This window comes from Chiloscyllium punctatum, chromosome 13, assembly GCF_047496795.1.
Source record: "Chiloscyllium punctatum isolate Juve2018m chromosome 13, sChiPun1.3, whole genome shotgun sequence".
Taxonomy (NCBI): Eukaryota; Metazoa; Chordata; class Chondrichthyes; order Orectolobiformes; family Hemiscylliidae; genus Chiloscyllium; species Chiloscyllium punctatum.
Window position 1 is genome coordinate 80,350,206 of NC_092751.1, and position 25,452 is coordinate 80,375,657.

A 25,452-nucleotide genomic window follows, 5' to 3' on the forward strand; every position below is an offset into this window, starting at 1 on the left:
AAGTTCTGTTCGAATGTAAAGAATAATTTGGAGGGGTCAGTGTTGGACTGGGGTGGACAAAGTTAAAAATCAACTCCCAGAAAGTGAGGACTGCATCTGCTGGAGATCAGAGTTGAGAGTGTAGTGTTGGGAAAGCACAGCAGCAGGTCAGGCAGCATCTCAGGAGCAGGAAAATCGACGTTTCGGGCATAAGCCCTTCATCAGTTAAAAATCACGCAACCCCAGGTTAGAATCCGCCAGGTTTATTTGGAAGTACGAGCTTTCAGAGTATGAGATCATAAGACGCAGAATTTATAGCAAATGCTTATAGTATAATGCAAATGAAATTATATATTGAAAAATACCTGGATTGTTTGTTATGTCTCTCATCTTTTAGAATGATTATGTTGGTTTCCGTTCTTTCATAGGTAAATCCCAGAACATTTTTTTTAAAGTTACATTCTCAAGTGAACTTTAACAATAGGTGCCATGTCAGCTTAGATAATGCATTGAAGGTGTGAGGTATATGAGGCTGTCTGTGCCCCAATGTTCAGACTGATTTAATTTTTAAAATGGTATTTACAGAATCGTACATGGATGCAATGCAGTTTTTGAGCAATATAAAATATAATTCTGCAAGTGTGTATGGTGGTGGGGAGGGGTGAGTGTCTGTGAGAGAGTGTGTGTGAGTGTAAAGGTGCATAAGTCTGTGAGAGGGTGCACTTGTGGGTGTGCGTGTGTGAGCGTATGAGAGAGGGTCTGCATTAGTGTATGCGTCTATAGGAGTGTGTGTGAATGTGTGAGAGAGAAATAGTGTTAGTGCAGTGGGGTCACCTGTAGTGTGACATGAACCTAAGGTCCCAGTTGAGACCAGACCAATGGATACCGAAATTCTGTGTGCTCACAGCGCCAGCGATCGTGGGGATGATTGTCTGTGTGGAGGTTGCACAGCTTTACTGAGTCTGGCCTCTTGCAGTTCAAAAATGTGCAGTTTAATTTGACTGGTCATGCTAAATTTCCCCTTGCACTCAGCACCACCTCACCATTCTGCCCTTCACCCCACTCAAAACTCCGCTCCCCCTCTCTTTATCTGCAGCTACCCTACCCCCCAACTCCATTTCTGAAGAAGGGTTGTACCTGAAACGTTGGACCTCTCTACCTCTTGATGCCACCTGGCTTGCTGTGTTCATCCAGGCTGCTTCTTGTCTAAATTGCCCATAGTGTCAGGGAAATGGGGGCCATGGGAAATTCAGGGCTCTTAAGGAAGTTGGTCGAGGCAGGACGTTTTTTTAAAGGGTCGGTGTTGATTCGTTGGGCTTCCATACAGTAAGGATTCTGTGATTCCTCGAGGAAGGGTTACTGGACCTGAAAGGTTAACTCTAAGTTCTCTTCACATACTTTGCCAGATCTGCTGAGTTTTTCCAGCAACTTCTCTTTTTTTTATCTATGATTGTCTCTTCCTTGCCAGGTAGCCATGGCTCTGGGCACCACCCTCACTGACGTTTTTGCCCTGTCCTTGCCATTCTTCCTTCCCACCCTCCCCTGAGCCCTACTGACACCGCCCTTTTCCCTTTGACCCCATTGGCTATGCTCCTTTCCCTTTGACCCCGACCTTTCCCGCTGGCCCCATTGACTCCGCACTCCCCATTGGCCGCGCCCCTTTCATCTGACCCCGCCTATTTCTAGTGACCTCAAATGTCCCCGCCCATCTCCCTTACACTTAACCCCCGCCCTTTGGTCCCGCCCATTACCTTTTCCCCGCCCCCCCATCTGATGTAATGCTTGGCCCCGCCCATTGGATCATGCCCCGCCCCTTCCCCGCGCTGCACTCTGGTCCCGCCGCCATGTTCTGATGCCGGAGCCGCCGCCGTTACTAGAGGCCGAGGCTGTGGAGAAAGTGAGGCCCGGGAGCAGGAGCGAACGGCACGGCAGGAAGCCTGAAACAGAGCCTCGGCCGAGCCAGGGAGCCGCCACTCCCCTCGGAGCGGTGCCATGGCAGCTCGGGATGGGAAGCTGCCGACCGCCGATCGGGTGGTGAAGTGTGAGTAACCCGGGGTTCAGGCCGCGGCCCGGTAAACGGGGCTTGGGGCCCCTGCCCATCGTCAGGGAGAGAGAGGGTCAGGCTTTCGGCTTCCCCTGCTGTAGCTCGGCATTGGGACGAAGCGTCGAGTGAATGTGCTGTCCCGGGGTGAGGGAAGGGGATCATGAGGCATGGGGGTAGAGGTAGGCGGGGTATGCTTCCCATTGTCAGAGAACCCCTTCTGGCTTTGGACCCGTGGGATCTGGGGTGGGTTCTGCCAACCAGAGCCGAATTTGAGGAGCCTCAGTGCCACCTGCTCTGAATTCATACTCCTATTCATGGGTGGCTGAGTTCATTTGACCTCAACTCTCAATATTCCTCACCGTGCTGCAAGATCGTTTTCTCCTCGTTTCCTCTCCATTGCAACAATTCTCTAATTGATAGTTAAATATTTTTGGATATTCAATCACTGAAATGCGTTGTGTTGGCGAATACCACCTCGTAGACTGCTGGCAGCCATTTGACTTGTTCGGAATACTGAAGTTTGCCTTCTTTTAAGTTCAGGTGTACCCAAGGGCGGGGTAGGTGTGCAGAGTTTAGAAGAGGACTGCAGAAGACATTTGTGACTGAGTCAGTTGAGAGGAGAGAAAAAAATGTCCACTGTATATAATGCTGTGCATTATTAAGGGAGTCTGTGTTGTCAGATATGTTTGACACTTGGCCCTTGGTACGTTCTCAATGATCTGATGGCATCCTTTGGGGACCTAGCAGTGTTCCATTGGTGCCCTAGCCAGCATTTACCCTTACAAGCACCAAAGACAGATGTTGTTAATCTTAGTGTGTGCTCACTTGGCTACTGGGCTCACCTACATTACACCAGCGAGTAACTGACTGTGAAGTATGTTGACAATAAGCTGATGTAAACACCACTATGGTGATCCAAATTAATCATTTAAAGTTCTGCTCTGCTTAATTAGTCTCTTGAATTGATGATAACACGTCTTTGTGACCAGACTCTGTTCTCAACTGTGGATGAAACCTCAATGTGAATTACGTCCTTTGCAAACATATTCCACAGAATAAGCTTCAAACGCAGAAAAGGGGAAAGCAAATATTTTAAGTTCCATAGCTGAGTTAGGTGTTTAATGATTGTGAATGGTCAATGGTAATTACTTTTTTTGTGAGACATTGAAGAGTGATGAAATGCAGCAGTTATGGTTAACAAAAAGCTTCTATTGTAGGCTCATCTGCTTTAAGAATCTGTTTATTTTTAATTCCATAATTCTGGTTTGGTAACTTTGCTTTGGTTATATAACACTTGTAGTGAATTACTCATGCTGTACATGGAAGCAGAGCTCTTGTTTATGAAACACCAAACAATTGTACTGACCCTGTGCTTGTGGGTAAAAGTTTGATTTGGGATGAATCCAGATGCTTGAAATCTCATTTGTATCTGTGTTGCCATATTCTTCACTTTGATGAGCTCTTCGTTTTGCCGAAACTAATATTCAGAGATGATTTTTTGATCTCTTTTAAAACAAGAAATTGTTAGTCGCAGTTTAGCATTTTAATTTAACCAGCTTCTCTGCTTAAATGAATTTTTAACTTTGCTTCCCAGCAAGTACTCTTCAGTCAGGTTTCTGTCTTTGCTAGCCTGAGACAAACTTGATTCAGGGCCCCACCCCCAGAGCTAAGCAGATCGTATTGCTGGGAAGATTTGTATGCCAAACATGTGGAATGGTTTTCCAGGGTTGGGCAGCGCTTGGGTTGTTTGGAATCAGTTTGCACAGCAAGTTGAAATTCTGCAGGCCCTTCCCATGAATGGTGCTTCCGGGTGAAAGCCAATTCTGATTGTTTTTGTCTTTGTCTGGCAAAAAAATTTATAACCGATGAGGCATTACTTTTATTCAATATATTAAGACAGTTTGAAACCTTTTTCATGTCCCCAACCTATCCTTGTGCTACTTTGGTTAAAAGACATTTTGATTCTGAAAATTGTGAAAACTATAGAAATGTACTTGAGCAAGGGTTTATACTTAGAGAAGAGATTAAGTGGAGAGAGAAATGAGAACTCTGAAGTTAGGTGATGGTTTCAGTCCATTTTTCTGATAAAACAATCAGTTCTCAGAAAGCAGCAGCATTGTATTCTATGGCCAGATATTTTGCATTTTTCTACATAAAACATCTCAGTATTTCTTTTCATTTTGTTTACTATGTACTGGCTTCAGTTTTTGAATATTAAAACGTGTGTTATTATGCAAACTGCTTAAATGTCAAGTGGGCAGTTTATAATTACTGTAATTTGAGGCAGATGAGCCATTGGACATTCTGTACCTTCATCAGTTTTTCTAAATTTCACTCAAACACATCATAACCTAATTTTTAAAATCACTTTGTGCTCTGAAACCAGTTTATATTCCTGTGACATTTGTTTGAAGAAGTAGTGAGACCTACTAAATTCCACTTGTTTGTTTCACTAAACTCATTAAAATTAAGCAGGCCTCAAAAACTGCTTCAGCTAGCTGGCAAAGTTCACTGCACTAAACCACAAAGGCCAGACATTCCCAAGTCTGATTCCAGCTCTGCTGAGTTAGCTATCTTGGCTGTGGCAGCAGGTGAGGCACTACTATTAGCTTCAACATCCCTGTGCCAGGAAGGGGGAGGGGAGGAGAGGCAGGGCTCCAGCTTATCTAGTGACCCTGGTGGTAAGAGTGTGTCATGACAGTTTTGCAGTGATCCAGTAGCCATTGAAGAGTATCCAAATGAGTAGGAGAACTTTCGGGGAATTTTAAGTTCTCTCATTTATTGAGAAATACCTTGACTATCATACCTGATTTCTCCTTGTTCACAACAATATTGTGTATAAATTACCTGCCAAGTTACCCACTTAACAACCAAGATTATAATTTCAAAATTATTCAATTTGCTGACAAGCACTTACTTACAAAATGTAATTTGTCTGCCTGTCAGCATTTGAATTTAAATTTATTCCACTGACTTGCTGATATATCTAATTTAAATTTATGAATTGGAATTTAGTCCCATAAATCTTCAAGTGAAAAAATTAAATTGCAAACAGGGCCTTTTTGAGGATAGGGTGGGGGCGGGTGCTTCTAAGTTGATAGAATTTTTTATGGTTTATAGACAAAAGATTTGTGACATGATAAAGACATGATAGTACACACGGACTTGTTCAACTTTATCATCAAATTGTCACTTTGCCTTCTGTGAAGGCTTTACGTGGCTTTGTTTCGATACTTACCCTCCTCAGAATTGTTGCATATTGAGTTGAAAGGGGTTGGAGCAGTAACTTGGAGGGTAAAATGGAACGAGATTCATGTTTCTTCCAATTATTTGAAAAGAAACTCCAAATTGAATTATCCAGATGTTAATTTATTGTTAATGGCCTTAGTTCAGAGTGACAGATTAAGCTAGAGATAGGAAAATGATTTGTGCTGCTTTTCAAAACATAAACTAAGCTGCAATAGAATTCTGAAAGGTAAACATTACACCATGACACAAGATAATTACAGACAACAAAGCATTCTTTGTTTATACCTCTCTGAAGTGTGTAATTAATACAGCTCTGTAGGGAAGGGTTCACAGTTTGTGGGAAAAATAGAATTGTAGAACTTTCTTGGGTTGGGTGGGAACCTTTGCTTAAGATGCATTGTGCTTGTAAGAAATCTGTGCTTTAGGAGATTAGCTTGCCCTCACAGTGAAGTGCTAACCTTGTATTGTCCACTTTATGTTCTCTGAATGTCTTGAGGCTAGCTTTGTGAGGAAAGTAATTAGACATCCTACAATCTTAGACCAGCAGTACTTAAATAACAGGTCTTAAAAACATTTTCAAAGCAATTTCATAGGTATAAAAATGGTTGCATGATTTTAAAATAGTTTCAAAGGTCAGTTCTATAATCATGTGGATGGTTCAAGTTACAAGTGCCCTTCATATTTTAATTTTTTACTCTTTTTTTTAATCATAGGGGCATTGGTGTGTATATTCACAGATCTCTGAAGATAGGATGGGTAGATATGTTTATGAAAGTATTGGGGCACTTTCATTTCTTAGCTGAGACATAGAATAGGTGTTTTGCTGGAGCTGTATACAATGATGGTTAGGTGACGACTAGAATAGTACTTGTAGTGCTGGCCACCACATTATAGGAAGGATGTAATTGCACTTGTGTCCAGAGGAGATCGACCAGGATGCTGCTTGTTCCTGGAGGGTCTGAGATATAATGAGGAAAGATTGGGTAGATGGGGGTTCCTTGGAGCAGTGAAATTTGAGAACTTGATTAAAGGTGTGTTAGGGGCATTGACAAGATGGATAAGAATGCACTTTTTCCTTCAGTAGAAGGGTTAGTAGATTTAATCCAAAGAGTAGAAGGTTGAGGATGAGGAGATTTGAGATTTTTTTTTCTTGGAGAGGTGGTGGGAGTCTGGAGCTCAGTGAAATTTCTAGCATGACTTGATTCTGCTCACGCCCACACATACACACCACACCACCCTCCCTTCCTGCAGGGCAAAATGTCACCCTCCAGCATCCACTGCATGTATGTACAAACAACTGATAAGCATTGAGCATCTCAAATGCATCTCACCCCACCAAATGCATCTTCTCCTCTCATTTACTTTCAGCTCTTGGAAAGGACTCTTATGTTCATGGCACCTTCCCACGTAATCACAGTAAGCTTAACCCTTACACATTCGCCACCTTCATTGAAGGCGTCTAATGGACCTTCCAGTAGAAGTTGTGATTCACAGGTACTTTCAATCAAGTTTGCTGCATTCACAGCTTGCATTGTTGTCTCCTTTACGTTGCCAAGTTCAGACTAGGTGACTGTTTTGTGGCTGTAGGAATGAGCCCACATCCCAGTTGCTTGTCACTACAATAAACCACTGCTCTCATGCAGAAATTGCAGCAGACCCAAGTCAGAAATGTTCCAGCAAAGCACATGCAAGCTGGAATAATACCTTTTTCCGCTTAATACGTTGCAGCCTTGAGGTCTCAACCTTGACTTGAATAACTTCAGAAACTGAACACTTTGTCTACCTTCTGTTTTTCTTAAATTCTCAACCATATCCTCCTCCTACCCCCCAAGTTAGCCATGTTTTGTTTACTTTGCACTTTGTAGCAAGGGCTAATCTCTCCCCTTACACCTTGAATTTACACCCCTGTTTTTCTTTACATCTTTTTTTCCTCAACCTCTTTGATTTTTGCATTGGGCCTCTATACCATCTGTCCTCTTGCTGCTCCTCTGCTCCTGCCAAAAGAATAAAGACTAACCACAACTTTCAATTCTGATGAAGAGGCATACCAAACTTCAAACACAAAGTCTGTTTCTCTCTCCACAGATGCTCCCTAGACCTGATGAGTTTCGCCAGTAGTCTTTTTCAGAATTTCACCAAAACTTTATCTTTATTGCGCATCTCTGTTTGATAAGCTTAACTTTCTGTGCTCCCTATCAATCACAAGTTTGAGCCAGCTGAAAATGTCATTACAAGTTGAGGAACAAGCTGGCCTTATTTTTTTTCTTGCATGACAGGAGCAGGTTGATACAGAGCGAGGATATGTTTGGAAGAGTTGTAGTTCAGTGTAGCATTGGCAAGCCTTTAAAGCTGGATGCTCACTTACCAAGTGTCAGATGATTGAAAACCTTCATCTTTAATCCTGCTTGAAAGCTTGGTTAAATAAATCTCAAAGAAACCTGTCTGCCGTCATCAAGAGGCAGGGAATTGATAGCAAACAATATTGGGGTGACTGCATTGTAAAACTTATGTTCTGTCTCTAAGAACCGCCCTGTGCTTCCAATTGCCTGCCACTTCGTTACCCCAGTGTGTCCCTATGCCAACGTTTCTTTCTCAGGCTTGCTGCAGTAATCCCGCAAAGCTGAATGCAAGCTGGAGAAACAACATCTCATCTTCCATTTAGGCACCTTTTATAGCTTTCAGGATTCAGTGTAGAATTCTACAATCTTAGAATATAAGTATCCCCTTTCTTATCTATTACCTACTTCAATACTGTAATGAAATAGGTTGCTTTCAATTTGGCTAATCCAATTTGTATTTGTTCCCATTATCTCCTATCTAGCTTCTCCTTTTCCTGTTATCAAAGATTTCTTTGTGTTCTAGATGTGAGTTTGTTCAATGAGCTGGAAGATTTGGTTTCACACGTTATGTCACCGTACTAGGTAACGCCATCGGTGAGCTTCCGGTGAAGTGTTAGTGTTATGTTTTGCTTTCTATGTGTATTTAGGTTTCTTTGGTTTGGTGATGGCGTTTCCAGTTCTTTTTCTCAGGATGGTAGATGGGGTCCAAATCGACGTGTGTGTTGATGGAGTTCCGATTGGAATGCCATGCTTCTAAGAATTCTTGAGCGTGTCTCTGTTTGAGAGAAGAGCAGAAGAAAATCACCTATACAGTGTATTCAAGAAGAATGGGTACCCAATAAACAGTCTGCCGATTTTCTCAGCAACAAACCCAAACAAAGAGACCATGCACCCAGGTACTCTAGCTACGCCAAAGATATCTCTGAAATGACTGCCACAGTACTCCAACCTCTTGGTATCATGGTAACCAACAACACACTAAAACTGCAACTAATGAACTTGAAAGACCCAATACACACAACAACCAATATAGACGTCACTTACAAAATATCTTGCATGGATTGTAAGAAACACTACATTGTTGAAACAGGCAGAAAACTAGCCATTGGATACGTCAACCAGCCACAAAAAGACATGACCCACTATCACTAGTATCCTTACAATCAGACAAAGAAGGACACCATTTTGACTGGGACAACACACCCATCCTAGGACAAACCAAACAGACACGCATGAGAATTCCTAGAAGCATAGCTTTCCAACTGGAAATGACATCACTGACCCAAAGAAACCTAAACACATAAATAGAAAGTGGGCCATAACACCAGTTCTTCACTGGAAGCTCACTGATGTTACTTAGTATGGTGATGAAACGTCTGTAACCAGACCTTCCAGCTCAGCGAGCAAACTCCCATCCAGAACCTCAACCTGAGTTAAAATCTCTTCAAAACTCACTAATTCCTTTGTGTGCCTACTCTTTTATTTTCTCTTTCTCTGGACTTCCCCTCTCATTGTCAGTTTAAATACCACTTTCCAAGTTGATTCTAGTTCTGAAAAAGGGCACTGGAATTAAAATGTTAACTCTGTTTTCCATCCACAGATGTTGCCAGCCTGTTGAGTTTCCCCTGCAATTTCAGTTTTTGCTTTTTCAGATGGCCACCATCTGCTTTCTTTTTTGTTTTATTCCACTATGGAATGATTCCTGTTTTTGTACATTGACTAGTATCTGTCTACCTACTTAACTTTCCAAATTTGACACTTCAGGTCTTTTAACTGCAAATAATATCAGTACTTTTGAGAATCTGACCCCCTTTAATTTTTGTACCTTTTGTCCTCCAGTGGAAAGCTTTAATTAACTGTATATACCACTGCTCAGAAAAGTTATGAAAGTATTTTTGTCCAGATATTTATTGATGGTGTGCAGTTTCTTTGTGGGGTCACCCCTCCGTGTTGTATGTATCCTCAAATGTTTGCTCGTGAAACCAGTTGCTGTTAAGAAAATGTGACCGGCCATTTGCAAACTTAAAGATCCCGTGAGCAAGCATGGTGAGTTATCGTTTTTTTGGTTATGTAAGTTGAGGGCTGAGTGTTGGCTCGCATGTTGGAAAAATTTCCTGCTTTTGGGGCTTGAACCCTCACTGACATAAAATCACTTGAGAACACGAAGTCAAGCAGATGCTTAAAGGGAGGCTTTTGTGCTTTTGAAAAAAAATGCCTTTGGATTTTCTGTCCTTTTGCACACTGTGGCTGATGGGTTACATTGTTTACTAGGTCCCAACAGTGTGTGACATACTACAGGTAGAATTGATTTGGTTGGTTAAGCTGTTGAGTTAATAAGAATTCTTTAAGTTCAAGATGTCAGTTTTAGTATTGTGGGATTTGAGATGTTTTAGTTTTGTATGCTTCTTACTTTTTGTATGCTTCTTCCTTTTTGTAGCCTTCTCTCTAACATTTTCTATTGTTCAGCATATAATTCACTAATATCATTTAAGCATGTATGCATTCCTAATTGCTCCTGGAGGGATTCACTCAATTGTCCCAGGTTTAGTGGGTGGGAGGTGGGTTAAATGTTGCGCAGTTAGACAATGATGTTGCTAGGATAAAGCACAGTGGTAGGCGTGTAATTTTTTTGTATTCTGTCTACTTGAAGCTGAAAAAACGCCCACTTATAGTTCTAGGTTATGCATAATGGAGATAGTGCTCCCTCCAGGCAGTTTTGAATTGTATATTATGCTTGTATGTGCAATTGCTATTAGCATTGTTACTGATAGAAACATTTGGCAGTATGAGTGAAGAATATCAACCAAGAAGCCCATCCACAACATTAATATCGCAGCCAAGCTACTCGCTTAAGATTAACTTTTATGTGGAGGACTTTTTTTTGTGCTGATGCTCCTGATCCCATTTCTGTTTTGTGTCCCTTTTACACAAGTTTGTTATCTTGAATTTGGTAGAACTGGAAGTCTCCGAAGCCAAGCTGCCTCTATGTTGCTTACTCATTGGTCAATAACTTCTAAATTCCCCACCTTTGACACAACCCTGAGAGTGGACTTTCCAAACTCAGTCCTTTTGTATTCTCAAGGGCAGCCTTTTATAGACGAGCACCATAGAATTCTATAACTTCTATAACATCTATGTACATTTCAATTCTACAGTTTTAATTTCACTGCCGTTGTAAAATATGCCTCCATTTCTATCATGGCATTTGGTTGATTGCTTTTTGTTTGTCAGTAGGAGCAGGATGGTATTCCGTAATTAAACCATGTGCTGACAACTTAAACACCATGGCAACAGTTAGTTATTCAGCTTTGTTCTGATGTGCAACCTGGCATTTCTAATGTTGATGCACATAGTTTTTGTTGTACTGATTCTGCCTTCACCTGATGTCCAATATATAGTAATTGGTAGTGGGGACTATGCCTTATTTAACCCTTCTTGGGCTGTGCACTAGATATCACGAAACAGGTACCACATTTCTTGCAATCATGGTTGATGATTTATGGTTCTAATCTGGTTAAAACAGTAATGACCCTGAGACAGAATTCTTGCTTCATGCGCTGGCAATTGTAGTTCTACGTGTCTCATGGTGGGCATTCACCTGCCTTCACTGAAGGCAGAAAAGCACTCATGTGACAAGACAACTTTAAACCATTTTAAATGAACTACTTGAATCAAACGAATAAAAGTTATTGCAGAGACCCATTCATGAAAGTCACGAAAGTGCAAATTCATCTGACCCCTGTGGGGACAATAGCACTTTTGGGCAAGCTAATCTTGAGCTTACTATTCTTAATTGACTGCCAAATAGTTCTTTATTGTAGTGCATTAACCAAACAGGGAGAAGAATCTATTAAAATAAAGCAGGGCCAGACTGTGGCGGTTTGGCCCACCAAGCTGTCAATAAAAATTATCAACTTGGTTGAAATAATTCCCTTTTGGGTGCAGGAGAAGTAAGCATCCAAATCATTAAGGTCAGCTTCTGCCAGATGCCTTGAATGAACCAATGTATCACTATTAGATGCTGTAAGGACATTACTGCCACAATGATGTATTGTTTACAAATTAACATTTCCAGATAGTTGTCAGCCATTTGGTTTCAAGACTGCTTTATTTAGGCAAAGTGTTGTTGTCTGAGAAAAAGTACTGTAAACTTAAAAGAAGCAAAATCTTTGCAGAGAACACCATAAGCATTGCTCAGAGGTTCCCTCTTTGGGCATCAAGGGAGATTTCTTCATTCTGAAGCTACAAGCATTAGTTGCTGCTTAATAATACACAGATCTCTGTGCGTTCAATAACATACAAAGTCGCAGATACAGTCACATAGGTTAGCTCTAGAAAAGGTAAGAGAGGTAGGCAAGTAGTGCAGGAATCTTCTGTGGCTCTCACTATTTCAAGCAAGTATGCTGTTTTGGAAAATGTAGGGGGTGATGGATTCTCAGGGGAATGTAGCATGAACAGCCAGGTTTCTGGTAGTGAGACTGGCTCTAATGCAATAAGGGGTATGTCGGCTTCCAAGAGATCGATGGTGTTAAGTGACTCTCTACTCCAAGGCACAGACAGATGTTTCTGTGGCCAGCAGCGAAAAATCAGTGGTGTGTTGCTTCCCTGGTGCCAGAATCAAGAGTGTCTCGGAGCGGGTGTAGAATGTTCTCAAAGGGGGGAGGGGCCAGCAGGAGGGCCACTCTGTACACATTGGAACCAATGATATAGGAAGGCAAAAGATTGAGGTTCTGAAGGGCGAACATAGAGAGCTAGGCAGAAATTTAAAAAGGAGGTCCTTGAGAGTAGTAATATCTGGATTACTCCTGGTACTATGAGCTAGTGAGGGGAGGAATAGGAGGATAAGGCCAATGAATGCAAGGCTGAGGAGCTGATGTATGGAGAGGGATTCATATTTTTGGATCATTGGAATCTCTTCTGACGTAGAAGTGACCTGTACAAGAAGGACAGATTACACCTGAATTGGAAGGGGACTAACGTACTGGCAGGGAGATTTGCTAGTGCTGCTTGCTCCTTGGGAGGATTTAAACTAGTAAGGAGAGGGGGTGGGGCCCAGGGGGATAGTGAGGAAAGAGATCAATCTGACACTGGTACAGTTGAGAACAGAAGTAATTCAAACAGTCCGGGCAGGCAGGGACAAAGCAGAGAACGAGGTAGGACTGATCATTTAAGCTGCTTTTCCAGAGCAACTCTGATTATCTGAATATCAATTATTCAAATATAGGATTATCCGAAGGAGATCTTGAGGTCCCGATAGAAACATTGCGCTGTTACAACCCTGATCGTGTCTTTTGTTTACAGGTACAATGATTAAAAACTGACTCTGCTCCCTGAAGTGCTGCCGAGAGCAGTCTGGGCACCATCTTCAAAATACTGGCCTCCTGCCCTTTTTTTTTTCCCCCTGCACTTTTTTGCCTGGAGATCTACACTGGTGTACCCTCAACCCCCCTTCACAGGATAATCTCTTCCACAATGTCCTGGACAGGGCAGAGGTGGAAAGTGTCAAAAGGCTGCAGTAAAAAGGTGTGTGTGTGCGCGCGCATGTGCACGCTATTTGGAGACTTAACTCACAAAGGCAGCAGCAGATTTACTGTTAGTGTACAGTCCGGCTGGGGGGTGGGAGGGGGAGGCTCATGCACGGTGTGCTGCTGCCTCGTTCTCTGAACGGGGAGCAGACTTCACAGTCCCAGAAGAAATCAATTAACCGAATATTCAACTACTTGAACGAAATACTGCCCATCCATCTCATTCAGATAATCGAGGCTGTTCTGTATTTCAATGCAAGAGGGCATGGTTAGGAACATGGGACTGGGATGTCATAGCAATTACAGGATGGCTCAAGGATGGATAGGACTGGCAGCTTAATGTTCCAGGGTGCAAATGTGACAGGACAGAAATGGAGGCAAGAGAGTAGGGCGAGTGGCATTTTGATGAGGGATAGCTTTGCAACTGTACTGAGAGGGGATATTTCCAGAAATATATCCAGGGAAGTTATTTGGGTGGAACTGAGAAATAAGAAAGGGGTGATCACTTTACTGGGATTGCATTGTAGACCCCCTAATAGTCAGTGGGAAATTAAAAACGCATTTGTCAGGTTATATGTAAGAATAATAAGTGGATATGGGAGGGGATGTTAACTTTCCAAACATCGACTGGGACTGCAATAGTGTTAAGGGTTTAGATGAAGTGGAATTTAAGTGTGTACAAGAAACTTTTGAGTCAGTATGTGGATGTACCTACTAGAGAAGGTGCAGAACTTGACCTAATCTTGGAAAATAAGGCAGGACAGGTGTCAGTGGGGGAACACTTTGGGGCCAGCGACTATGATTCCGTTAGTTTTAAAAGTAATGGAAAAGGATAGACCAGATCTAAAGGTTGAAGTTCTAAATTGGAGCAAGGCTAATTTTGATACTATTTGGTAAGGGTGGCATGGTGGCTCAGTGGTTAGGCACTGCTGTCTCACAGCACCAGGTTCCCAGGTTTGATTCCAGCCTCGGCGACTGTCTGTGTGGAGTTTGCACATTCTCCCTGTGTTTGCGTGGGTTTCCTCCGGTTTCTTCCCACAGTCCAACGATATGCAGGTCAGGTAAATTGGCCACGCTAAATTGTCCATAGTATTACGTGCATTAATTAGAGGGAAATGGGTCTGGATGAGTTACTGTTCAGAGGGACAATGTAGACTTGTTAGGCCAAATGGCCTGTTTCTACACTGAAGGTAATCTAATCTAATCCAATCTGATGTTATGAAATTATTTAAGGCTCCTTTTTCCTTTCTTTGACCTTGAGTAAATTTTAATCATTCAGTTGTATAAGTAAAAGAGTATGCTGGATACTGCCATCAAGGTTGAAGCAAGATAAAATGATGCCTACAGCTTGGATTAAAACCTGTTGCTCTTTAAAAAGTCAACAGGGGTAGATTGCTCTTCGGAGGGTCGGTGTGGACTGCTTTTATCCGAAGGGTCTGCTTCCACACTGTAGGGAATCTAATTTAATCTAATCTAAAAACTTTCAAAAGCTGACTGGGGTAGATGTTCACGGGTAGAGGGCTGGCTGGAAAATGGGAAGCCTTCAGAAGTGAGATAATGAGAGTTCAGAGACTGTATATTCCTGTTAGGGTGAAAGGAAAGGCTGGCAGGTGCAGGGAATGCTGGGTGACTAGAAAAATTGAGGATTTTTAAGAAAAAGAAGGAAGCATATGTCAGGTATGGATAGATCGAACGAATTTTGGAAGAGTATAAGACAATAGGAGTATACTTAGGGAAATCATGAGATAGCTTTGACAAATAGGGTTAAGCAGAATTCAAAGGGTTTTCAAAAATACATTAAGGACAAAAGGGTAACGAGGGAATGAATCGGGCCCTTCAAAGATCAGTAAGGTGGCCTTTGTGTGGAGTCATACGGGATGGGGGAAGATACTAAATGAGTATTTTGCATCAGTGTTTACTGTGGAAATGGAAGATATAGAATGTAGGGGAATAGTTGGTGACTTCTTGAAAAATCCTCATATTACAGAGGAGGTAGTGCTAGATGTCTTGAAACGTGTAAAAGTGGATAAATCCCCAGGACCTGATCAGGTGTACCCTAAAACTCTGTGGGAAGCTAGGGGCATGATTGCTGGGCCTCTTGCTGAGATATTTGTATCATTTGATAGTCACTGGTGAGGTGCCGGAAGACTTGACGTTGGGTAACGTGGTGCCACTATTTAAGAAAGGTGGTAAGGACAAGCCAGGGAACTATAGGCCAGTGAGCCTGACATTGGTGGTGGGCAAGTTGTTGGAGGGAATCCTGAGGGACAGGATGTACATGCGTTTGGAAAGGCAAGGACTGTTCAGTGATAGTCAGCATGGCTTTGTGCATGGGAAATCATGTCTCACAAACTTGACTGAGTTTTTTTTGACTAAGTAACTAAGGGATTGCTGAGGGCAGAGAGGTAAACATGATCTATACAGACTTCAGTAAGGCGTTCGACAAGGTTCCTATGGGAGACTGGTTAGCCAGGTTAATCTCATGGAATACAGGGAGAACTCACCATTTGGATACAGAACTGGTTCAAAGGTAGAAGAGACAGGACGATGGTGGAGGGTTGTTTATCAGACTGGAGGCCTGTGACCAGTGGAGTGCCACAAGGATCAGTGCTGGGTCCACTACTTTTCGTCATTTATATAAATGATTTGGATGTGAGTATTGAGGCATAGTAAGTTTGCAGATGCCACCAAAATTGGAGGTGTAGTGGTCAGTGAAGGAGGTTACCTCAGTACAATGGGATCTTGATCAGATGGGCCAATGCGCTGGGGAGTGGCAGATGGAGTATAATTTAGATAAATGTATGGTGCTGCATTTTGGAAAGGCAAATCTTAGCACGACTTGTGCATTTAATGGTAAGGTCCCAGGGAGTGTTGCTGAACAAAGAGACCTTGGAGTGCAGGTTCATAGCTCCTTGAAAGTGGAGTTGCAGGTAGATAGGATAGTGAAGAAGTCGTTTGGTAAGCTTTCCTTTATTGGTCAGAGTATCGATTACAGGAGTTGGGCGGTCATGTTGCGGCTATACAGGACACTGGTTAGGTCAATTTTGGAATATTGCATGCAATTCTGGTCTTTCTATTGGATTAATGTTGTGAAACTTGAAAGGGTTAAGAAAAGATTTACAAGGATGTTGCCAGAGTTGGAGCATTTGAGCTTTAGGGATGTTGTCCTGCTTCTTTGACCAACACGCCCCGCCCCGCCCCGCCCCGCCATGAGTTCTGTTCAGAGACGTGACTTCTGTCTCTTCTCTGGAATAGCAGTTTCTCAATGAATTGTATAGTCATTTTACAGGGAGGAACATCCACATAAGGCAACATAGATATTAATTGGGTGACTGTGGCAGTCAATGAGTATCAGTAGCAGACACCAAGCACCTTTTACTGTTATACAATGAATGTTCTTAATTTTTTTGATTGGAATTCATAAAATAGATATTTTTCCCCTTGTTAGCTGACCTTGCATTCTGAATGCTTCCAATATTGTTAAATGGCTTTACAAAATGACTGTGTTTTTCCACCTTGTTAACCCACTACCCTCACCTCCAGCACCTGATTGTTAATTGCAAGTTCTTATCTGATCTGAATCATGCTCAGCTGAACCTCTTAAGTTCTGAGTTTTGTGAAACTCTTTCCCTGCCTGCTTATACCCCTGCCTGCTTATACCCTATGCACATTCTCAGTGAGAAGTTGAATAGGCTGGGGCTGTTTTCCCTGGAGTGTCGGAGGCTGAGGGGGTGATCTTTTGAACTTTATATAATTGTGAGGAGGATGTATAGGGTAAATAGACAAGTCTTTTCCTTGGGGTGGGGCAGTCCAGAACTAGGGAGCGTAAGTTTAGGGTGAGAGAGGAAATACATAAAAGAGACCTAAGGGGGCAACCTTTTTCACGCAGAGGCTGATGCGTGTATGGAATGAGCTGCTAGAGGAAGTGGTGGAGGCTGGCATAATTGCAACATCTGGATGGGTATATGAACAGAAAGGGCTGAGAGGGATATGGGCCAGGTGCTGGCAGGCCGGACGAGATATCTGGTCGGCATGGACAAGTTGGACCAAATGATCTGTTTCCGTGCTGTACATCTGTATGACTCTATGACAAATCTGCGATTTGTTTTGATGCTGATAGTCACTGTCAATTATTTTTAAACTAAGTGTCTTAGGACTTGGAAAAAGTTGGTGCCCTTCATTTTTTTTAAGGAACAGTCTACAATTTGTGAATGTTTTCTTTGATCATAGTTTCTCCCTTTTGAAAATATGGGCTTCAGCTACAATAAGGTTCCGTAGGCATCTAAAAGGCCCTTCTTTATAGAATGTAATAACACAAGGAACCACTTTCATCAATTTCATACTCTTAAAAACAGTTGATACTTATTTCCTTTCCATATTTTCTAGTTTTTTCTTTTTTTTTTCCAAATTCTATTCCGATTTGGCTTCCACTATTCCTATTCAGTACGAAGTCCTTTAACCAACTTCATATCCATGTTCCAAACTAACATTATCTACCTTCATTTTATCAATAGGCTTTCCCTTTGGCATGTTACCAAACTCTTGTTGAAAATCCAGACACTTTATTTATTGTGTTTTGAGGAAAACGCCCAGTAATAAGGTAACTTGCCTAAATGTGTTCTGGCTATTCTTGATTGGGTTACATCTTCATACATAAGTATTAATTTTATGTTTATATTCTAGTCTATGGAAACTGACCCTTTACTGGTGTTGAGCTGTATAGTTCATAGTTTCTCAGCTTGTCCCTTCACCTTTCCACTAAAAGATTACTTTTACAGGTTTCTAATCCTTTGGTATAACTTCCACACAGCCTTGCTATTGAGTCGGCAGAAGTGGGTACTGCAGATGCTGGAGATTAGATGTTTCGGGCAAAAGCCATTCATCAGGAGGCTCCCTGGATGCTCCCTGGATGCTGCCAGACCCGCGGTGCTTTTCCAGCACCACTCTAATCTTGGCTCTTGCTCATTGGGTGTCAACTGTTCGAGAATTTGCTTTTCTTCTGTATTCTGTTCGATGCTACCAAAAACTTTGTGGTCTTATCTGTGGGCCAATTAGCTCATTACTTCACTTCATCCTTTTACATCCTTTGTATTCCCACACCCATAGATATCTGTAAAATTGGGATCCCTTATGAACGATGAGCTGGGTAATGTGGAACTTCCAAAGGATATTGATATGTTGGTAAAGCAGGCAAAGTAGTAGTCAGTGAAATTCAATGCAGAGGAATTTGAAGTGACACGTTTTGGGAGAAAGAACAGTGACAATATAGAACAAGAGATATGATTCTAAAGGGTTTGCATGAGCAGAGAGACCAGGGATACATTTGTGACAGTCAACGTGGATGATAGCACAAGTCGAGATCACAGTCAACGCATACAGTGCCCTGGGCTTTATTAATAAGCACGGAGTACAAGAACAAGGATTTTACTTAGATGAAACACTGGTTTGGCCTCAACTGGAGAATTTGCTCAATTCTACGTGCCATGCTTTAGGAAGGATTTGAAGAACAAATTCATAAGGTTTCCAAGGATAGATTTGAGAAATTGAGACTCTTTTCCTTAAAGAGTTGAGATTTTTTAGAGCTATTCAAATTCATTAATCATTTATGCAGACTAATCTGGAAAAGTGCTCTCATTGTTGAAAAGATCAAGAGCCAAAGGACACATTTAGGGCAGTTGATAAAAGAAGTAATTACAGTTTTTATAGAGTTGCAAAAAATGGTTGGTAACATGCCACATAATAGACTTGCCAACAAAGTTAAAACCAATGGATTAAAGGGGAAAGTAGTAGTATAGATGTGAAGTTGGCTGAATGACAGGCAATAGTGTTTTCTTTTTGGAGCTTGTGGAAACATAGTGGAGTCTCCAGGAGTTGATATTAATACTGTTGCTTTTGTTGATGTACGTTAATGATTTGGGTCTGCGTGACACAATTTAAATACTTGCAGATCATAGAATGGAACCATTAGGCCTGCCCTGTCTGCACCAGCATCTGAGCAATTCAGCTCATGCCCTCCTCCCTGTATCCTTGCACATTTTTACTTTTTCAGATAATGATCCCAGGTTCCTTCAGATGTGTCAAGTAAATCTGCCTTAATCACACTCCTATATGTTAACCGTGCTGTGCATGAAAACGTTTCTCCACTACTTTTGACAGTTACCTTTCAAATCTGTGTTGTCTTGTTTTTGATCCTGCTACTTAAATGAGCAGATTTTCCTTTTCTCCCGTCTGCAGCTTACTCATTCTTTTGAATAAGACTATCAAATCTCCTCTCATCTGCTTCTTCAAGGAACAGATTCCCAACTCTCCGAGCTGTCAGCTAAACTGAAGTTCTTCATCCCTGTAATGTTTCTCTGAACATTTTCTACACTGTTCACCTTGGCATATTCCGTAAAGTGTGCTACCCAAAGTAGTTGGCCAGTAGAGAGTGAGCCACTGTCCTATACAAGTTTCAGGCCCTCTGCTCCTGTACCTCCATCTACCATTCTACTAACTTACCTATGTCCTCTTCGTAGTTTACAATGTATCCGTGCTTTGTACCATCCAGAAATTTTGGAACTGTGCGCTAAGGTCAAGGCCATTAATATAATCATTAGGGCGAGTAGGCGTCCCCTGGGCATCTCTGCAACAAACCTTCAAGTCCAAAAAATTCATTAACCACTCCAGCTTCCTAATACTCAACTAATATTATTTCCATGTTGCTTCTGTTGTTTATATTCTGCACTACAGTAAGTCCCTGTTTAACATTTCCAAATATTACAATTTGTTATGAGCTGTATGGTTTTCATTGATAGATTTCAAGAAAGAAGTGGCTGGCAGATACTGATGAGACTTAGCAATGTATGACATAATGTATTTTTGTAGGAAGAATGGTGGGATAATATAAAATATACTATAATTCAATTCAGTGCAGAAACAGACTTGGGTATTTACTGTGAAAACACAAGAGGCCTGCCCACAAGAGTTTTAGATTAGGTTAGATTCCCCACAGTATGGAAACAGGCCCTTTGGCCCAACAAGTCCACACCGACCCTCTGAAGAGTAACCCACCTAGAACCATTCCCCTACCCAATATTTACCCTTTACTAATGTACCTCACACTACAGACAATTTAGCATTGTCAATTTACCTGACGTGCATGTCTTTGGGTTGTGGGCGGAAACCCATGTAGACAGTGGGAGTATCTACAGAGACAGTCACCCGAGGCTGGAATTGAACCTGGGTCTCTGGCGCTGTGAGGCAGCAGTGCTAACCACTGAGCCAACGTGCTGCTCTGTATGTGGAGTGTTGAGGTAGTGGCAAGGAGTTTGCCTACAAACATGCTGTCTGTGAAAGAAAATGAAAACTCAGTGACCAGAAACATTCACTATGGCTACTTAAAATGGACTGATCTTGCGCAATAAGCCCTCTGAGCTCCATCTCCACCTGTTGATTCATACTCCTTCCTGCCACCCCACCTTCAGCATATATACAAAGCTTTTTCTGAACTAAATCAGTTTTGAAGAGTCACTGCATCCAAAACGTTAACTGTTTTCTTTTGACAGATGCTGCCAGACCTGCTGAGCTTTTCCAGTGCTTTTTTTTTTTGGAGATATTAGAATGCTATTTTCCAATCATTTACATTCCAGTTTTCCCAGAACTATGACGCTGTGACAACCTTTCCAGTCTCCATTCTCTACATTAAGAATTAAAGCATAGTCAAATAGGCTGCATAAATAGTTGCCAATCACCAGCTATTATGACTCATTTTCAATTTGACTGACATCACCTGTTATGATCTCTGTTTCAACTTCAATCTGAACATTTAATTTGAAAATAGAGGAAAGGTTTGTTTGGTATAGGTCAAGCATGGAGCAGTGAGGATGGAAAACCTGTGATAAGCCTTGTATGAATGAGAAGTGCTAGGGGAGATTTAAATGGGATCACTTAATGTTGTACCAGTAATCTAGATTAGTTTAGATTCCTTACAATGTGGAAACAGACCCTTTGGCCCAACAAGTCCACAGTGACCCTCTGAAGAGTAACCTCCCCTCCCCTCCCCTCCCCCCACCACCCCACCACCGGCCTAACACCTATGGACAATTTAGCATGGCCAATTCTCCTGACCTGCACATCTTTGGAAAGTGGGAGGAAACCGGAACACCCACATAGACACAGAGAATGTGCAAACTCCTCACAGACATTCGCCTGAGGCTGGAATCGAACCTGGGACCTAGCGCTTTGAGGTAGCAGTGCTAACCAATGAGCCAACTTGTAAGTGAGCAAATATAAAAATATTCAAATATTTGGATCCTCTTCTGTATCTTTTTACCGTAGGTTGGTTTCACTGCTCAGGATAGAGTTTTATCGTTCACTCTTATTTGAGTTGTAAAACACTAGAGCTGTGGCTTTCACACATTTCTGTATGGGCGAAGGCTTGTTGCTGCACACCATCTGTCATCCTGCTGTCCTGAATTGTGAAAGAGAAGTGTTGACTGAAGGCAATAGCATTATTAATATGACACAACTTTCAGTTGGTTTGGAGGAATAAGTAGCGTAGTGGTAATCAACAAAATGCTAAAGGTACTTGTAGAATTGACTTATTTAATGGCATTGGAAAGGTTTGCATGATTCTCTTTAAAGATCTACATCAGGAAATGTGAGATAATAAATGAATATTTCATGTCCGTTTTTACTGTGGAGAAAATAAATGGAAGCAGGAGAACTCCAATATTGATGTTTTGAAAACTGCTCATGTTACAGAAGAGGAAGTGCTGGAAATATAAAGGTGGATAAATCTCTTGGACCAAATCTCACTTATCCCAGGATGCTGTGGGAAGTTAGACAGGAAATTGTGGGGCTTCTTGCAGAAATATTTCTATACATATAGGTGAGATTCTGCATGACAGGAGAGTGGCTAATGTTGTATCTTTGTTTAAGGGATGTTAGAAGCTTGGGAACTAGAAATCTGAAAGTATGACTTTGGGTAGGCTGTTGGAAGTGACTTTGAAAGAATGGATTTATATGCATTTGGAGAGGCAAGAAATGATTAGGGATAGTTAGCATTGTTTTGTGCAAGAGAAATAGTGTCTCTCAAATTTGATCATTTTTTGAGGAAGTAACAAGAAGATTGAGGGCAGAATGGCAGACAATGTTTATTTGAACTTCTGCAAAACCTTTGTCAAAGTTCCACATAGTAGACTAATTAATCAAGTTGGATCATGTGGGATTCAGAGTGAGCTTGCTAATTGGTTGCAAAATTGGCTTAATAGCAGGAGACAATGATTGTGGAGGGTTGGATTTTAGACTGTGGCCAATAAGGATTGGTGCTGGGTCCACGTTTGTCATTCTCTCAATGATTTAAGTGAAAATATAGAAGACATTGTTAGTATGTTTGAGGATGACATCAAAATTGATACAGTGGACATTGAACATCATCTAAGATTACAAAGAAGTCTTGATCAATGGGCTAAAGAATGGCAGGTGGAGCTTAATTTGGATAAATACGAGATATTGTCTGTTTTTACCAAAATGCAGGGGCAACACTACAGTTAAAAGTGGGCCCTTGGGTAGTGTTGTAGAACAGAGATCTAGAGGTTCAAGTACATGACTCTTTGAAGTGTGCGTCACGCCTCGGGTGTTTAAGGAACTTGTCTTCATTACTCACTCCTTCTGAGTATAGGAGCTAGAGCGCTATGATGAGGTTGTGCAAGATATTGGTGAGGCCTCTTCTACAGTACTGTGTCCAGTTCTGGTCAGCCTATTATAGGAAGGATATTAAGCTGGGGAGGGTTCAGAAGAGATTTACCCGGATGATGCTGGATTTGTAGCATTTAGGTTATCAGGAGAGACTGGATTGGCTTGGACTTTTTACTTCCTTAGAAGGTGGGAGGTTGAGAGTTGAACTTAGAGGTTTATAAAATCATGAGGTATAAATAGAGTTGATGGTAGTTATCTTAAAAACATAAGAACTAGGAGCAGGAGTAGGCCATTGGCCCTTTGAGTCTGCTCTGCCATTCAATAAGATCATGGCTGACCTTTTCATGGTTCAGCTCTGCTTATCTGCCCTCTCACCATAACCCTTAATTCCTTTATTGTTCAAAAAAAATCTGTCTTGGTTTTAAAAACATTTACTGAAGTAGCATCAAATACTTCACTGGGCAGGGAATTCCATAGATACACAACCCTCTGGGTGAAGAAATTCCTTCTCAATTCAGTCCTAAATCTGCACTCCTAATTTTGAGGCCATGCCCTCTTGTCTTAGTTGCATTTGCCAGTGGAAACATCCTCTCTATATCTAGCTTATCTATTCCTTTTATCATTTTATGTTTCTATAAGATCCCCCTTCATTCTTTTAAATTCCAATGAATGTAATCCCAGTCTACTCACTCTTTATAAATCAAAACCCCTCCGCTCTGGAAATAATCTCCTCTGTACCCCCTCTCGTGTCAGTACCTCCTTTGTCAAGTAAGGAGACCAAAACTGCATGCAGTACCCTCAGTGTGGCCTTGTCAGCACCCTATATAGCTGCAGCATAACCTCCCTGCTTTTAACCTCGATCCCTTTAACAATGAATAGACAAAATTCTGTTTGCCTTCGTAATTACTGTTGCACGTGCAGACCAACCTTCTGTGATTCATGCGCAAGGACACTCAGGCCCTGCTGCACAGCTGCATGCTGCAATTTTTTTACCATTCAAATAATAGTTCTTTTTACTGTTATTCCTATCAGAATGGATGCCTTCACATTTAGTAACATTGCACTCTATCTCCCAGACTCACATCTGCCCATCACTTAAAGTACCTATGTTCATCTGCAAAGTTTCAGTCCTCTGCACATTTTGCTCTGCCACTCGTCTTCATTTCGTCTGCAAACTTTGACACACTGCACGTGGTCCCCAACTCCAGATCATCTATGTAAATTGAGTAATTGCAGTCGTAACGTAGATCCCTGAGGCACACCAGCAGTTACTGATTGCCAACCAAAATAGCACTCATTTATCCCCACTCTTTGCTTCCTGTTAGTTAACCAATCCTCTGTCCATGCTAATACTCTACCTGTAACACCATGCATATTTACCTTATGCAGCAGCCGCTTGTATAGCACCTTGTTGAAGGCCTTTTGGAAATCTATGTCCACCGCATCTACTGGGTCCCCATTGTCCACCATGTTCATAATATCTTTATTGAATTCCAAAAGATTAGTCCTTCATGTCCTTCATGAACCCATGATGCGTCTGCCTAACTGGATAATTTCTGTCTAGATGCATGACATTATAGGTGAAGTATTAGCACGGATAGAGGATTGGTTGACTAAGCAAAGATGGGGAAATTCAAGACCAGGGAGTACATTAAGGTGAGAGGAGAGAGAACTAAAGACATGAAAGGCAAATTTTTTAAGAGGGTGGTTTGTGTGTTGAATGAACTGCCAGAGGATGCGATGGATGAGGGTACAATTACAATATTTTAAAAGATATTTGGACAGGTGCATGAATAGGAAAGAATTGGAGGGATATTGGTCAGGCACAGGCAGGTGATTTAGTTTAGGATTTTGGTCGGCATGGACTGGTTGGACCGAAGGGTCTATTTACGTGCTGTATGACTCTTAAGATGACTGGCAGATGTCTTTTCTATTAGGCTGGGAAATTTTAAGATAAGGTGGCATAATTTTAAGGTGAGAGGAGAAAGTTTTAAAGAAGGCATGAGGGGCAGTTTTTCGAACGGTATATGTGTGGAATGAACCTCCACAGGAAATGGTGCATGCGGGTTACAGTTAGGACATTTCTTAAAAAAAAAATTAGAAGTTTAAGAATAAGAAATATTTGGTGGGATATAGACCACTCACAGGCAGGTGGGGCTAGTTTAATTTGGGATTATGGTTGGCATGGACTAGTTGGACCAGAAGATCTGTTTCTATGCTGTATGACAGTAGGATGCTCCTACCAGAGCTCCTCTGCTCCACCTGTTCGTTTTTGTTTTGTTTCTTTTTTTTCTTCTTTAGCAGTCCCGGAGCAGCACGAGGGGAAACCCGGGTCCCGGAGCAACGCAACTTGCCTTGGTGCAGCTGTGTGTCAGTGTGGAGGGGACTGGAGGCTTGGCGTGGACCAGGGCAGTTGTTGGACTGGGGCCTGGCACGGGTGATCAGACCACGTGCTGAGTTGCTGCTATTTGACTGTAAGGTCAATCTTTTGGCTGTTCTAACGACCTGATTTCTAATTTTTTTTAGACACTAATGTTACTACTTTTTCTTATTCCTCTTTTGTATCTAAGATTTGTACCTTGGTACTAGAACCTAAGATGGTGTCATTAAAATCGGCCATTGTAAAAGCTTTTCACTG

At 41.8% G+C, this 25,452-nt stretch overlaps 1 protein-coding gene across 3 annotated transcripts in view; it reads left to right on the plus strand.

Moving 5' to 3' along the window:
* Positions 1-1,790: 1,790 nt before the first annotated feature.
* The window catches only part of LOC140484567 (serine/threonine-protein phosphatase 2B catalytic subunit beta isoform), a 121,393-nt gene continuing 97,731 nt past the window's right edge, over positions 1,791-25,452 (plus strand). For 2 of the 3 annotated variants that reach the window (XM_072582949.1, XM_072582952.1), the window contains exon 1: positions 1,791-2,020. In XM_072582949.1, the coding sequence (XP_072439050.1) occupies positions 1,972-2,020 (49 nt within the window). In that variant the 5' untranslated portion in view covers positions 1,791-1,971. The remainder of the gene's footprint in view (positions 2,021-25,452) is intronic. The other variant, XM_072582951.1, reaches the window with a different exon arrangement.